Here is a 17500-nt window from a genome sequence, read left to right as displayed (position 1 = left end):
AACCTGGAGGAAGTTGTTATTTTTAAAGCACTCAGAGGTTCACATTTACAGGTAAACTGTGGTTCTGACCAGGTACTTTCACAGCGTAGGGGGATCGTGTGGCATACGAGCAAACGCTGAAATGTATAAATCTCAAATGGCCAAATTTTGTTAAGTAAAGCTAAAATTGTTTTTTTATAATTGTCCCAGCCTTACTTTAAAGCTTATCTGCAGTAATATTGGAACTGTTATGGACACTACCTCAAAATAGACGGTACGGTTGATGTTTGTGTTTCTGTATAAATAGTTTATGCAGTGAAGCAGAGATTACGTGTTCTCATCAAACTGGAACAGTAACAGAACAACGCTAGTGATTACATTTCTAAGGTTGTTCCAAACGTATTTTAGCAACTTCATATTTTGGACATATCATTGCCATCAACACCAGCTAATTAACAAGGTTAATAATAGCAATAAAAAGCTGATTTGTAGGATTTTCAAGGCTTTGTAAAGTCCTCCATTCTACGCTCAGCAGCGCTGAGAGAACCCTGTTAGATACATTATGGTTCATTAACAAATCAGTCTAAGAAATTGTTACTGCAAATGTTGTACAGTATCACAAAAATTAATGACGTGATTGTATCTGCCAAAGGGAAAATAAATGTATACTAATTAGAATGTGAGGTCACATGGGGGTGGAACCATTGCCCCCCAACTAGTCTGGCTCTGGTACGAGGGGAGTACTGTAATCTCATTTATAATTTGTTTCATTTTTATCATCATCTATTTTTTAATTTGCAGTTCAACCTCCTGCTGGTGGCTTTGCAAACTCAATATGTTGCCAGATCAGTGATTTCTCTCAGGGCAACGTAACGTTTACAGTTTTATGTGAGCTGCACATTATCTAACGTTATGGTTCACATGGGACGTACAAAGAGACATTAATGTACACATCACACAATATGTGATAAAATGAAATTACAAAGGGGAATTAAAAGTTTATCGGTGCTGCCTTTGTTGTGAATCAGAATAAAACAGTATTTGAATCTAATTAAAGTGTTTAAAAAAAGAGAAGTTAAGTTTAAAAGCTTGTGGAATATTTAAATATAAAGGTGAAATTATTTGGTTAAAATATGAACAATGAGTTGATTTTAAATGAATAAATATGGTTGAAGTGTATGGATAAAATATTTACAATGTGAACCTAAATCATATAGAAGTATTTGATTACAATGTATTTTTACATTATATACAGTTTTCTGTAACTTAAGTTCGTCAAACATAAAATACTCAAGTACAACGTAGCCCAAATAAATAGTTCTCAAAGTAAAAGTAATGAGTTACTTTTACCCCTACGGTTCCTTGGATACCGTAAACATCTCATGTATAAACTTCAAAATAGAAATCTTGCACAATTGGAACTTTCAAAATCTGATTGGTCGGGTATGATGTGGTTGCTTGTAGAAATGTAACAAATGATTTTACTTCTTTTAAAACATGCTTAAGTACAAGTAAAATGACTGGTTTTGAAATATACTCAAAAAAGGTACTTGTAAAAGTAACTCAGTTACAGTAATGTGAATATTTGTAATCCATGACTTTGACTTCTGTCCCTAGTCCTGTTGAGTTAAGAGAACACTAGATAGTGGCGCTGCACTTTTTATTTTAATAATTTATAAAATCCTCAGTTTTTATTTGTATTTTTTTCAGTAATTCAGTGATAAAAGGGCCAGATTAAAGTAAAATATGCTAAACAGAAGCTGCTTAGTCAAGTGTGAGTTGTGACGTCTGAGGCGTGGAGCGGACTGAGAGGGTGACGGAGCAGAACTCTGACAATAGAAATAAATCAGAGCACAGATGTCTTTGTAGAGGATGAGAATGAGCGTTATAATGTTTGAGGTTTCACACACTCAAACCAGATGCTGTTTGGCGTGTCACGTTGGTTTCACTCCACCGGTGTTTGTCCATTTTCTGCCTCATGGAAAATAATACATATTAAAGACAGATGTTACACTGCGGACGCTTCCATGTGATACATACAGTATGTTGTGTGTGTGCTGATACGGCTGCAAACAAGCTTTAATAAAGAAAGACAAACGAGACGTTCATATTGTGAAGGTAATGAGGACAGAAAAGGTTGAGATGAAGAGGGACAGAAAGATGTGAGAAGAAACCATTAAGGAACAAATATGTCTGCCTTGAACTGAGAACGTTAAAGATATCAGATATTAAACATAATGGTTTAATATCAAACAGCAAACAGCACCCCAGGGTGCGTCACACCCGTGGGGGATGCGATACCCCCACTTTTATGACAAGTTCTGATGAACTACGGCAGGGGCCCGCAGAACGTCTCCGCACCGAATAGCACGTACCACGTTCCTGAGAATTCAGTCCCCCTGGCGCCCTCGGGACACGTACGGAGTAATGGCCCCATTGGTTTGATTCGGTACCACCAACCATTGTAATATTTGACTCAGTATTGATGACTGGCTTGTAGTGTGATGTTTGGGTGGAATATTCATTGATCAGTCATCTAATCACTGCCAATACCAGACGTTTGCGTGCTGTGGGAGAGTGATTTGACCCGCTGATGGAGAGGCGTGTAAAGCTGCTGCTTGGTGGAGCGTGAGATAAACTCACAAGACTTTGCACAAGATTTAGAAAGTGGCCACTGACACAGCGTTGCAAAAGTTGCTCAAAGTGTGGAAATCTTCAATCTTTCTTGGATTTTAATGATTCTTTTGGTGCTAAAGGGGTACAGAATCATTTATGAACATGTTTAAGAGTAGAATGAGAAAGAGAGTAGTAGGCTATTCCGCCCGCCGCCTACGCTTCTGGACATCTCTGATACCAGTCATTTTTTTAATTCTCAAGACAACAACAAAAAAAAAAAAACCAAAAGGCACCAGGAGCAGGAGAAATAAACGCAGAAGCACACAAGGGTAACATTGGCAACGAACCAGCAGTCATTCTGTGTCCAAGCAGTCAGTTAATTAGTGCAGAAGGCCTGATTGGGAACGGGCCACACCTGGGTGGAAACATGAGGTAGCTAATCACTGGGAGGAGGAGACACGAGCAGGAATACCTGGGAATACAACGACAACAGCTAAAGGAGCATAGGGCAGGATTTGGGGAAAAATAAACATTCATTTTAAGATTTCATGATGCTAATGGTTGATGAAGCTAAACCCAAGAGAATGAATTCACACACATTTCTACCTTAGATTATGTCATACATTCTGTTCTGCTCTTCTGGGGCCGATTTTCCCAAACAGTTCTACAGACGTGACGTCAAATGATGCTAGTGTACGTTCTTGACGTCTTGGAGACTGAAAGAAGACAAGCACAGTGGACTAAACTACTGTTTGGTTCTACAGATGTACGCAGAGGCATGTGCACAGGTCTTAAAGTACACAGTGACATGAACGGCAAGTAAATAAATAACTGTCACAGTTTGAGTGCTGATCGGGACGCATTTTCTCGTTAGAGTCCGACCCGAGAGTGAAAACTTCTTTTTTTTTTTCAAAGAAATGTCATATTTATGTTTGTTTTAGTGGTAAGCACCAATTTTATTAACAAACAACTGTTAATGTTAACATCAGATCAGTGCACGGGTAACAAGAGAAAGTGAAACGTAAGAGACCCATCAGATCTATTTCCATAATCGATGTATTCCTTTATAATTGTTTCCCATTTACTTTGACTTTACCTTTATGTGTGCCAGTTAGTGATTTATAAATCTAAATTCTAAAATCTAAAGCCAGAGGAAAGGGAAGGATGTGCTTACGTGAGCTTCTGTTGTTTATCTGAAAGCGACGAGAAGCTGGAGCCCACCAGGAGCTGCATAAATAATGATTCCCTTTTTAGTTGAAAGTTACGGAAACGACATCTTTGATCGTTTTTTACTCCACGCGTTGATTTAATAACCTGTTAAAAGGTAAATAAATACATGATAGGGTCAACCCTGGTGTGCAACACCCTGTGGTCTTTCTGCTTGTGTTTATGGTCTGTGTTAGTTTAGTAGTTCAGGTTTTGTTTGTCAGATTCATCCCACCCAATAAGACTTTTATATACTACTGGAAAAACAGACCATTTTAGGAACACTGACAGGATGATGGGCGTGTGCTTAAACGCTGAGTTCTGAACCAGAACATTCTGCTTCTTTACCTGTAACTAGGCAAGGCAAATGTATTTGTTTAGTGCATTACATACTCAAAGGCAATTCAATGTGCTTTACATGATTAAAAAGTGCAACAGAAAAATTTAAAAATCAATAAGAACATTTAAAATCAGCAGTAAAAACATTAAATCACCTCTCAGTCATACACAGTTTAACTCCCTGCTGGGTTCATATCTCACTGATGGATTCACCACCAAACATATACACCCGCAGCACAACTTTAAAGTCTATTCTGACTTTAAAGTAAGTTTTTTTATTTACAGAAAAGAATGTGTGAGAGCTTTTGATCTTTTTCGCAGTCATTTCAGAAAAGTATTGCTGTTATTGAATTTACGCAGACTCATTTTCTACAGTTCTCGATGAATTTGGGCTTTTGTTGATCTCCATTTACGCTCAGCTCTTCTACAATCAGATTTCAAATTCTGAATTATCTCAGTCCTCCTCCAAGGTGTTTTCTGTGTGTTTGATTTTCTCTTAGTTTTGATTGGAGCCACAGGATCTATGACATCACAGACTTTTGTATCAAAACTCATCAGAGAGGTTATCACCTGTCTCAGCACTCAAGGTTGACGTTATCGCTATGGCTTCCATAAACTGTGCACGTGTTGTCATTTATCTGCCTTTTCTTAAGATACACAGAAGTAGGAGGAACAGATGTTATTATAAAAATGACCAGTAGCTTCCCTGTTTGATTTGACCCCGTTACCCTCATGGTGTCGGTGGTCCTCACCAGTTGGTTTAGATCTGAAACACCACAGAGGAAGAAAACCTTCCTAAACCATTCAATTGTCAAATTATCAGTCTGTGTAATTTTTATCCTTTTTGCTTATTCTCGTTCTTTGTGAAACCACAGATTGTTTTACATTAATTTCCTCATCTGTCGTATCTACTTGATCCTAAACTGAGGGCTAAGGCTAGCTTACATTGTCGGCACAATTATTGACAATTGTTTTGTATTTTAAAAAGTTCAACAAGTTTGTGTTGCAGTACAGAAAGCTCACACATAGATTATCACACTATACCCACGGTCAGAGCAGAGGTGTGCTGTGACGGTTGGTATCCGGTCTGCCTTAATCCCTTGGTTATCTTACAACACCAATCCTCACACCTCCCATGTACACACACTGTCTCACACACTCATGTCTTTTTTCAGCCCTCACTCGTCAGTCAGAGGTCGTCTCAGGGCTCAGAGCTGCTTGGAATAAGTTGAACCTGTGGAGACATGAAAAGGCTAAACAACACATACTGCTGACACTGCACTTTTATGGAGCGCCGATTATAAAGTTGCATTTGCTAAAATAAACAGGAACTTTTGCAACATTTAGCAACAAACCACGTTTAAAAAACTTTACTTTCTACCACATTTAAAGCAATTTAATGTCAATATCAAATCTAAATATGAATGTTAAATATGAACGTTAAATGTAAATGTCACAGGTTAAACTTGATATTTAGCTAATATGCAAAATCACCGGAAGTACCAAAATAAAAGTTCATTAGCATTTATATTTAATATTTAACATTTAGATTTAACATTTATATTTATATTTAACATTTAACATTTAGATCTAACATTTATATTTACAAAGTTCCATGTTTGTTTTTATTTCGTTGCCTCAAACAACAGCACAGATCGGTTGGTTCTACATCGGTGGAGAAAACGCAAAAGAAGCCAACCAACCGACCTAATCGCCACCACCATGGCTGTTTTTTGGGTTTCAAACCCGTGGCTACGTCTTTAACGCTGTTTTCTCTCAGCGTAACGCAGACCTCGTCTATAATGGCCGACTCAGGGCCTCGCTCCACAGCGGAGGAATCACACCGCTTTTATCTGCACCGGTAAACGTCTAAAGATCGAGAACCAGATTTGAATTTATTTGTGTTATTTTATTTAAATTATAATTTTGACAAACATTTTGTTTTATACAGATGCCTTTATGGAAAATAAATCAAGTTTCAATTGTGATAGATTCTTCCTTTTTAAGTTTCTACAGTACATGAGATGTTTACTGTATGAAGGGAACCGTACCAAGATCTATTACCAAAAATAAACACAGGAGATGAAAGTAACTCATAACTTTTACTAGTACTAATACTATTTCATTGAGCTACTTTTTACTTGTACACTGCAAAATCCCACCTCCTTAATACTAGATAAATACAATTGTTTTTAGTGAAAATGTACTAGAAACAAGTGAAATTATCTGCCAGTGCAGTAAGTTAATTTTTCTAATTAAGTTTTCTTGAAATAAGAATAATATCTAGATATAAATCAAACTAAAAATAAGTGTTCTTATTTTAAGCAACATATAAGACAATAAAATCTTAGAATAAGCTGTAAACACTATTTTAAATATGACTTACTTTTACTTTTGTACAATTTCAATCAAGTAACTACTTGAGTAGAAATATCAGAACTCTTTATACCTGTGTTTCACTTAGTGACCCTTAGAGTAATGGGTAACGTACTTACTGTCCAAATAACCAGGCTGACAGACGAGTGATGAGAGATTCATGGAAAATCTTCTCAGTCTGACAGAGTTTGGCATCTCGATGACATCTTCTCACAGACTTATTTCTCTCCTCTTCCTGTCACCTTGTCAGAGTGAGAAAGGGTGAATTGTCTGAAGAAAAGTAAACAGAAAAAAAAGAGAAATAGGAGGAAAAATCAGTGAAAAGAGCTTTTGTGAAGCATTGTGGGAGTTTAAACTGTGGAAAGCTAAAAGCATCCAAAGTAGTGCAGTTTTACTGACGAATTCCCAAATGGGTAAAAAGTAAGATAACAAAAGAGTTTTTCTTGTGTGTGGATGAACTCTATTTCAACCCTTTTCTCCTCCTGCACTGTTTTTATATCAAACCTTTTACTGCTACGTTCCTGTCAGGTCACTGTGATTTATATCCATTGTTTTTATACTAATAGCCACATGATATATTGTTCTTGTGCTTTATCTGCATCCTATTGCAACTCAATTGTGGGAACATTGCAAAACAAAAACTGAAAAAGGAAAGGACAACATCACATCTGGATTTATTCAAATGATGCTTGATTTATGCGATTTAAAGGGATCCTCCACTGTTTTTACAAATGTGTCCTAAAACCTTCTAAATATCCCAATTAGTAGATCTATGTCTAATTAAAAACATTTTTTTTGCACCTTATTCATTTAATTAAACTGGACTACTTTACAGTTTGAGAGCCTGTGTTCCTCCAGTGAAACATTCAGCCTGATTTTTACAGAATTTAGCAGCGTTTTCAGTCAAAATAACAACTTGTGCTGCTTTTGGTTGCTCTAAATAATCAGGAAAAGTTAAAGATGTCACTGTAAACCTATTTTGTTTACAGAAAGAGGATAAAAACAGTTGTGAACCCAAAAAATTCTATGCCTGCATGAGGCGACAGTTCCAACTCTGATGTTCTGTAGTAGACAATGAAGCAGAGAAGAAGAGCTCTCCTAAGGGACCTTTACTCTCCCTTAAACAGTGCGCTGACACGGTCTGGTGGCTGAAGTTAGAGAATAGATCATGGACTGTTGAAGAAACACAAAGTCTGATAGAAGTAATTTTGAGTGGGAATCCTTCAATAGTCCGGGACTTAAGGTCAAACTGATCCGTATTCGGCCCCTGAACTAAAATGAGTTTCACACCCTTTCTGTAAACAAAAGAGGTTTACATCGACATCTTTAACTTTTTCGGATTATTTGGAGCAACTAAAAACAGCACAAGTTGTTATTTTGACTGAAAAAGTTACAAAATAATCTATAAATCAGGTTGAATGTTTCACTCAATAGAAAACAATGGATGTTTACAGGCAGTGGGGCCGTGTGACATCATCAATCACATGATTTCAAGATGGAGGAACAAGGCTCTAAAACTGTAAAGTAGTTCTGTTTTTAAAAGTTAATAAAACAAATATGGTGCAAATTAATGTGTTTAGTGAGACATGGATCTACTAATGAGTACAACACAGTGGTTGCACTGATTATCAAGGAAGCAACAACCCTGGGAATTAGACAGCTAGATGACTCATTTATTAATATATAATTGTTGAAAATGAATTATTTATTTCATACACAATAACAAACTGAGGTGCTTTTCTGTCTTTCTTTGTCTTCTAAAAGCATCTGTAGATATACTGTTAAACCCCTGACACCCAAACCGTGATGTTTCTGTATCTTTTATGATGCATTATTAATATTTATCAAACGCACCAAATATTTCGACCCTGATCCGTGCGTTCTGTTAGTGAAACACAGTTATTCATTGACTTCACCTCTCCCTGCAGACCTGCTGTCCACCAACAGGTCGTCTATCTTCAGTGGCCATCATGGACAGCTCACCCTCACCTCCGTGTTTCTGGACGAATACAGAGATCGTTTGTTCCTCGGAGGAAAAGATGTTCTCTACTCTCTCATGCTGGGACCAACCAGCACGGAATCCAAAGAGGTGAGTTTTCTGGAAGCTTTGGGAGTTTTTGACAAATAATGCCTGATTTTTATTAATGATGTATGGGAGTAAATTTACATTTATCATGGGAGTTTTTTGTACATAGTGGTTTGAATTTATAGTCCAAACATGAAGAGACAATTGTGAGGCTTCATGTGTTTTTTAACATCTGGTAAAGCTCTTTTGTTATAAATCAGTGAGTGGTAGGGCTGGATTCTGTTCAATCATTAGTTCAGTTGCACCAGGTGCACACGTTTCTCACGTGCTGTCAGTCGTAGAGTTTAAGGACAGTTTGACCTCAAAGCAGTGAACCACAGTTTGACGCATAGTGCACACTCTCAAAATGAACATAGCAGTGGTTGGAAAACTGTGTCGCTATCATTTTATCGTCTTGTAATTAATAAGGGTGACCATATTTTGATTTCCAAAATAGAGGACACTTCATACTCAAATTCCTCAACGTTATTTTGAATCTACCATGTAACGGCAAAATACAGTATAGTAGATAAAAATGTATTATTATGCATTTTAACAATCTGTCCATGAGAAGACTGAAATCTTAAAATCTTTCAATCATTAAATCAATGAGAATCTGGTTTCCCAGTGACCCTGAATGCATCTCGGACAACATGTTTGTTTAAAACACCTTAACTCCGTTAATCTTTGCTCTATCTAAGAAATTACACCAGTTTCAGCCAGTATCATGTCATTTTAAGAACAATAGCATGTTATTTATCTATTATATTGTATTTTGCCATTACGAGTACGAGTACTTTTTGTGTATGCCGAGGTCGGCCTAAGTGTCGTCTTTTTTTGGAAATCTACAAGATAAATGAAAGATGAAAAACCCTTACTTGTCTCACGTTACTGTGAAATAACATGAATGATACTGTAGATGTGTGGGGATACGCAGTAAAGCAGTCAGGTAGTTATTATCCACCACCACAAAGTGTGGAAGGGGGATAATAACTGCAATATGTTCAAAACTCGCCTCTTCACCCACACCCGCTCCAGAGACCACATCACCCCTGTCCTCCAACACCTTCACTGGCTCCCCGTACATCAGCGCATCCATTACAAAGTTCTGTTTATCACTTACAAAGCCCTCAATAACCTGGCCCCTCCTTCAGCACCTCCGCCCCTCCCGTCGCCTCCGCTCTGCTGACTTAAACCCATCGTTAAATCAACGCACCAAACCTTGGGGGACCAACCTTCGCCATCACTGCCCCGACCCTCTGGAACTCACTCCCCATCCACATCAGAAACTCAGACTCTTTGACCACCTTCAAAAAACTGCTCAAAACTCAACCTACACTAGTCCTCCCATCTTTGTTTGTCTGTTTCAATTTGTAAAGCATCTTTGAGTTCCTTGAAAAGTGCTATATAATACTTGTATATTATTATTATTATTATTATTATTATTGTTATTATTATAGGGATATAGGTTTGAGCTCCATTCGTCCGTCCGAGTGACAGCTTGGTGTGGGGCTTCAGGGTATCAATACCTTGATGGAGTTCGAAAAGTGCGCAATTATTTTTTCCGGAATTATTGCCCTTGTGCTGTTTTTTGGACTCAGTTCCAGGTATCTTCAAAGGGAACAGCTTTTCTTAGAAATTGTTTAAGATAGTTACTAATTTTATATTCTGATGTAATAATATTTTCTTATGAATACATTTAGGAAAATGTTATGAGTTATAAAGACAACCAATCTGGTGGGGGATGTTGATGACTATGTCCTCTTGTTTAAAGTTATAGTAAACTGCATATTTTATTTATTTAGGTAAAGCATTATGAAACATTTTGCATGTGCTATAAAGTATACAAAAAATTTGCCGCACACGCATTTGCCAGTTTTCTCTGGGCTGAGCCACAGATGTTTCAGAAATCTCGAATGGCCCCATGGTTTTTATCAAACCCTTAGAAAAAATAACGCTCATTCCTGTGTTTCAGCGTGTTATCTGTGTTGTGTGTATTTATGTTCCTACGTAGGTCAATGGAAGAACAGATGATTTAGATACACAGAGAGCCAGATGTTGACCACCTTCTACTGCCTCTTGCTTCAGTCTTTTCACACATTCTTCACATTTGGCCAGTGATCACTCCCAATATTTGCTGACTTTAGCTTGCTGCGAACAGTTTGACGTTGAATGCCCCTGTTTTTGTTCAAGCCAGGCGTTGTGAGTTCAATAAAAGTAAAGTTTACAAGACGCTACTCATCTGCCAAAACCTCCCAAAGGAATGAGGAAAAAAACCGAGGCAAACATTTGCTTTTATTCGACTAAATCTGTAGATGTGTCAGAGGTTTCTATTGATCTGTACTGTCATGCACATATAGTATGTGTGGCTTCACAAGCAACATAGTTTGTGTTTTAGTTGTCCTAAAATGTGATAAAAAGCATATTTAATTTTAAATTACTAAAATTTTGAATAAAGCGTGTTTATTTACACAAATTATTCGCAATTGACATTTTAAAACAACCAGGACATCAGGATCTAACAATGCAGATCAGTATCAGTGAATGAAATTAAATGCAACAAAAACCAAATCCTTGAAGGACAAACATACAAACACACAATTAACAAAAGCCAAATCATGCTGCTTTAATGCTGAATCATATAAAACGTAGCATTGTGGGAAAACAGATGTCTCAGTACCATTCTTTCTATTTTTAATTTGTTCTGTTTTCATAACTGCTGGGATTGATCAGAGCTCAGCAGAGGTTAACCCTCCATGCTCAAACCAGTAGCTGTAAGAATGAAGTAATGCTATGCTAGCAATGCTAATACTAATGCTAATGGCAACACTCACAGCTGGACTAGTCAGTTTAAAGCATCACATTTGTTTTATGGTCCTATACTGAGGTTCTCTCCAGCACTGTTGAGCGTAGAGACCCTGACTCTGTCACTTTTATCCCCTACGCTGTGGTGTCGGCTTTTCTGGAGGTTTTTTTGGCTCCGTTGTAATAATAGTTGCACACTTTGATACTGTAACAGGTCTCTTGATGAGATAAGATTCTTTAGAGACACCAGCACACTGGGGAGCAGAGTTTATATGGGCAGTTTCACATTCTAATGGTTTAGCTACAGTGATATACATCTATTAGCCTCATTCAGAGGAACAAAGATGTAAATGTTGTGTTTCCTCCCTTGTTCTTCCACATTTTGTAAAATAGGACAGTTGGCTTTTTCTCATATTGTGACATCACATCGCGGAAACTCCTTCTCCTGACAATCGTGGCTCCTCCTACCCTGTATAAGAATGTGAGCTCCTCCCTCTCAAACTACCTCACAATTAAAACAAACACTGTGGTATAATATAGAATATATTTTATACTTTATTGTCATATATGTAAAGCTACATACACTAAATGTGTTCTCTGCATTTAACCCCTCCCTGAGGAGCAGTGGGCAGCCATGGTGTAGCACCCAGGGAGCAGTTCCATTTTTAGTATCCAATATACTGCCTCGTATCACCTTTGACTTGCTTTGACGTCCAATGCGACGCAGCGTTTGGACAAAACAATGGACTATCACCTTAAATGGACTATTCCTCTGGTTAGGAGAGGAGAAGAAGAAAGCTACGTAGCAGCTCTGGTGAGTGTTTGAAACAGCTGATTGACGCCACTGCTTCTGTGATAAACACACACTGTGGAGCAGTGTTTGTCTGACTCACAATCACAATAGCTGCCATAAATCCATGTGTTTTACTGTAATGTGCAGTTTTTTGGTTGAAAACAACAAGAGTGTGTCGATAGCAAAAGAAAATCGCTATAGTGATCAGCTGTGGCATGAAGTCTAGACACGCCCACTCATGCATATGCATGAAGGCCCCAAAACAGCCTGTTTTTAGAAGCATCATTAAAATCACTTTTCAGAGGCTAAAACTCTGGAAAACAGGCGACATTGGGAAAATAAACCTCAAATACTATGTTGTTGTTGGGGTTTTTAGAATAAAATAGCAGAATACTGGACCTTTAAGGCTTTATTTGTCACTTTTGTCACACACACGCTGTGTATTTGTGGTGCAGGTGTGATTAATCAGCAACAGTCCCTCCCTGAACCACATCCCACACAGCCTCTCCTTACTGTGCTAACACCTACTACAGACACTACAGGGACTTCCAGGTGTGTATGGGTCATTTAAACTCTCTTTTTTATCTGAATAATCCATAAATACATACATCAGACACACCAGACTTTATTTAATACAGGCAATCTGCTCTTGTCTTCACCTGAGGACCCCTACAACTACTGCATAGTGTAGCTTTATAATATTAACAAAAACAATCAACCAAATGAAACATGATAAATTAATTAAAATGATAACACTATGGCATCTTATTTCTTGATCCTGCGCTATGCTCCTATAACTCTAACTTTTTTTTTTATTTCTGTTGCGCTCTGACTCCTCCCTCTGATGGAGGACTTGTATTCTCTCATGACATGAGAACAATAGAGTTTCTCCCTCTGTTAGTCCTGACCTTTACTTCATCAACCCTTTGTGTACTCTGGTGTTTCTGAGAATGGCCACACACACACACACACACACACACACACACACACACACACACACACACACACACACACACACACACACACACACACACACACACACACACACTATAGCAGTTCTGAAGTAATTCCCTCAGAATCGATGACTGTGGAGGTATATTTGAAAACAATGGGTGGTCCTTTTTGTTTCCAGGCTTCCTTTAAGAGGTCCCACACACTCTCTTTCCTTCAAGTAATTACTTGAGGCGTATCTAGCTTTGCTGCTCTATAGATATGAGGCTAATAACACTGGCTCTGTGCTGCATGGTTCTAGGTTGAATTCTGTTCAAAGATAAACCTTTTTTGTGCTGATTAAGTAAGTTTTATACTAATAAGTGAGCAGAAATTATTGATATCATAATGGGGTTACGATCCAAAAAGGTTAGGAACCACTGCACTAAATACTGTTTTTTAAATAGGTTTCTAAGCAAAATGTTGTAGTTGGACAAAGGGGGGGACTTGGATTCAGAAATAAGAAAAAGAGGGGACGAGAGCCCAAAACGTTTGAGAAGCACTGATTTAACTGAATAAAAGCTGTAATTAAAAACAACTGTAGCATTACATCACCACACTATAGAGAATATATTCATCCTGTTACTTTTACTAAATCTTAAATTTGAAATTTTCTTGGCAGTTTCCCTTTTTTATTTACCAAGTTGTGTGTTTGGTTCAACGGCTTAAGTGAATTATTCAGACTTTTTCCCTCAGTTTGAGGCTAAATGTCCTGCTGTAGGATATATTTACTGTTTAAACCATTCTCTCTCACACAGTTACTGTGCTGGCTGCTACTCTTTATCTATTTATGAGTGAAGAGGAGTTTTTACTGCTGCTTACTGACAACCCAGGGCGTGGTTGAGGACAAAGAGTGAAAGTGATTCATAGAGACAAACACAGACAATCCCTCTTTTACTCCCCGTTGTAGATTTCTACATCTGCTTCCTATCCGTTCATTTATCATTAGAACCATACATCACACATAGTGCTCTAAGTGCTGGAAGCGACCCCATTGGCTGAGTCAGGAGGACACCCTGCATAGAGCACCAGTCCATTACAAGAATAACATAAATGCTATACTAACATACTACTCATACTAACATACTACTCATACTAACATACTACTCATACTAATGTCATACTAACGTACTACTCAAACCAAATTACTACTAATGTGCTACTCATTTTAACGTATTGCTCATGCTAACGTACTACTCATTGTAACGTATTATTCATGCTAACGTACTACTCATTCTAACGTATTATTCATGCTAACGTACTACTCATTCTAACGTATTATTCATGCTAACGTACTACTCATTCTAACGTATTATTCATGCTAACGTACTACTCATACTAACGTACTACTCATGCTAACGTACTACTCATTTTAACATACTACTCATACTAATGTACTACTCATGCTAACTTACTACTCATTTTAACGTATTACTCATGCTAACATATTACTCATTTTAACATTTTACTCATGCTAACGTGCTACTCATGCTAACGTACTACTCAAACCAAATTACTACTAATGTGCTACTCATTTTAACGTATTGCTCATGCTAAAGTACTACTCATTCTATCGTATTATTCATGCTAACGTACTACTCATACTAACGTACTACTCATGCTAACGTACTACTCATTTTAACGTATTACTCATGCTAACATATTACTCATTTTAACATACTACTCATACTAACGTACTACTCATGCTAACGTACTACTCATTTTAACGTATTACTCATGCTAACGTATTACTCATTTTAACATATTACTCATGCTAACGTGCTACTCATGCTAACGTACTACTCATTTTAGCGTATTACTCATGCTAAGGTACTACTCATGCTAATGTACTACTCATGCTAACTTACTATTCATCCTAACGTACTACTCATTTTAATGTATTACTCATGCTAACGTACTACTCATGCTAACGTAGTATTCATGCTAACGTACTACGCATTCTAACGTACTACTCATTTTAATGTATTACTCATGCTAACGTACTACTCATGCTAATGTACTACTCATGCTAACTTACTACTCATTTAAACGTATTACTCATGCTAACGTATTACTCATTTTAACATACTACTCATGCTAACGTGCTACTCATGCTAACGTACTACTCATTTTAACATACTACTCATGCTAACGTACTACTCATGCTAACGTGCTACTCATGCTAACGTACTACTCATTTTAACATACTACTCATGCTAACGTACTACTCATGCTAACGTGCTACTCATACTAAGTGTGACGTCTAAATGAGTATGTAGTGCTTTCACATTAGATAGTAAGAAAAGATTATGTGAGAAATACCAGGATGTATACTCTATGGGGACATTTTTTAAGTATGCACGGTGAACACACGAGTCATACCAAACTGTCCCATGATGCAATCCCTTTTTCAAAATATGGGTTTTTCGGGTAAAGAATTTTCATTTTGGTGCATCCCTACTCTTTTGTAAATGGGGCTCTTATTTTGAAGTGAACAGGAAGTTTAGTCAGTAGACCAATGGAGGGTCTCTGAAAATGTGTGAATGAAATATGTCTATGTGAGTTTTATGGATCAAATGAGCACATGTTGATATTCTACTTGGTCACTTTCTCACTTCAAATGTTTTCAGAACTTTCAAAGTAAAGGTGGAAAATCAACAGAGATATTTGGTATATACTAGACAGTATATACTATAGTATATACTAGACAGTATATGCTATAGTATATACTATAGTATATACTAGACAGTATATACTATAGTATATACTAGACAGTATATACTATAGTATATAGTAGACAGTATATACTATAGTATATACTAGACAGTATATACTATAGTATATAGTAGACAGTATATACTATAGTATATACTATAGTATATACTAGACAGTATATACTGAGTTTGAAGTGTACGTATAATATGTTAATATGTGATTTCTAACACAGCTATGGTCATTTGAGAAACTCTTGTTAAGCCAATATAAAGATAATTTTCATGCTTTGGGAGTAAAACACCTTTTATCTGTTATTATAAATATTAAATATCCCATAGTCATCACTTTAATCCCTGACAAAGAGGCTGATGATCTGTTCACACAGTGAATAAAGACCAGCTGTATGTGTTCAGCTTTCTATTCTCTGTGTTAGACTAAATCAAAGCAGTTATCCCCAAAATAAAGACGTATTGTTTCCTCATAACTGCTTTTGAATGTTTGCACTGAGCTCCAGTATCATAACGTGACTCTAAACCAGCTTTAGATTTTTCAACTGTTCAGTGAAGCACGAGGTCAGGTTTAAAAAAATAATAATCATTTCATGGTTACTTGAAATTCCTTCACCGGCTGCATTTATAACAGTGAAAATAAAACTCAATGTAACCGTTAGTTTATGCTTTGAATAGATTATGATTTTGACCTATCTAAAAAAACCTGTGTGTGTTATGATAATAACTCTTGTTTGCATGTTTAACAAACCATATGACCTGTTTGATTTTACATATTTTTAATCAGCTGGAGCCTGATATGAAACATTAACACTTATTTAATTCATTTTGTCTTATTTGATTTTATTATTTTATGCACTAATATGTTAAGATTTAATTTATTCGGTTTTCACTTTTTTCAGGAAATTAACTTTGCAATTGACTTAATCTGCTGACATGTTTCGACTGCCAACTGCCAGTCTTCCTCAGAGGCATCTACTAATCGCTTTCATGTGACATTGTTCAGTTTGGAAATAGAAATCAAATAAAACAGAGTCAGATCTGTTTTATGATAATAATAATAATAATAATAATAACTACCCAAGACCTGTTTTCACTAGGCAAATATGTATTTGGCAATTGAAATTGAAAAAATTGCCAAAAATGACAACCTGTTTCTGGTTGAAAGTTATAATGCAGGAAAAAGCTGACCTTGACCTTAAATATGACCTTGAGTAAAGGTCAAAGTCACACATTTAAATGAAATGTTGTTCAATGGTACCAGTCTGAGCACTGGATCTCAATTTGTGGCCAAGTTATAGAGAAAAAGTATTTTTTAGTTTTATTTTGTGACGTCATGAACTTTGACCCATACCAATCTTTTTACTGGTAGGTCGTACAGCTTTGGTCTAAATAAATAAAATACTCCACTTGAGATGAACTTTTCATAAATGTAAACATCAAACTTGTACGAAAAATATTGGTAAAGATATGGAAAATTTTGGGTTTTGACACTTGATTCGACCTTGACCTTGACTTTGACATTTTGGCTCTAAAAAAGGTTGATTGCACATCCTTGACATTGACCCTATGAGATGACATATGTCATTAGTGCTGTAGTAATAGTCT

At 36.8% G+C, this 17500-nt stretch overlaps 1 protein-coding gene across 1 annotated transcript in view; it reads left to right on the top strand.

The window, feature by feature from the left end:
- sema3bl (sema domain, immunoglobulin domain (Ig), short basic domain, secreted, (semaphorin) 3bl) overlaps window positions 1-17500 on the top strand; it is a 73357-nt gene that overhangs the window by 10807 nt on the left and 45050 nt on the right. Inside the window, exon 2 of the mRNA XM_028453957.1 lies at window positions 8445-8605. Within this exon, the coding sequence (XP_028309758.1) occupies window positions 8445-8605 (161 nt within the window). The remainder of the gene's footprint in view (window positions 1-8444; window positions 8606-17500) is intronic.

This window comes from Gouania willdenowi, chromosome 7 (genome assembly GCF_900634775.1).
Source record: "Gouania willdenowi chromosome 7, fGouWil2.1, whole genome shotgun sequence".
Taxonomy (NCBI): Eukaryota; Metazoa; Chordata; class Actinopteri; order Blenniiformes; family Gobiesocidae; genus Gouania; species Gouania willdenowi.
The sequence above is the reverse complement of the archived record's forward strand: the minus strand, read 5'-3'. Positions and strand labels throughout refer to the sequence as shown.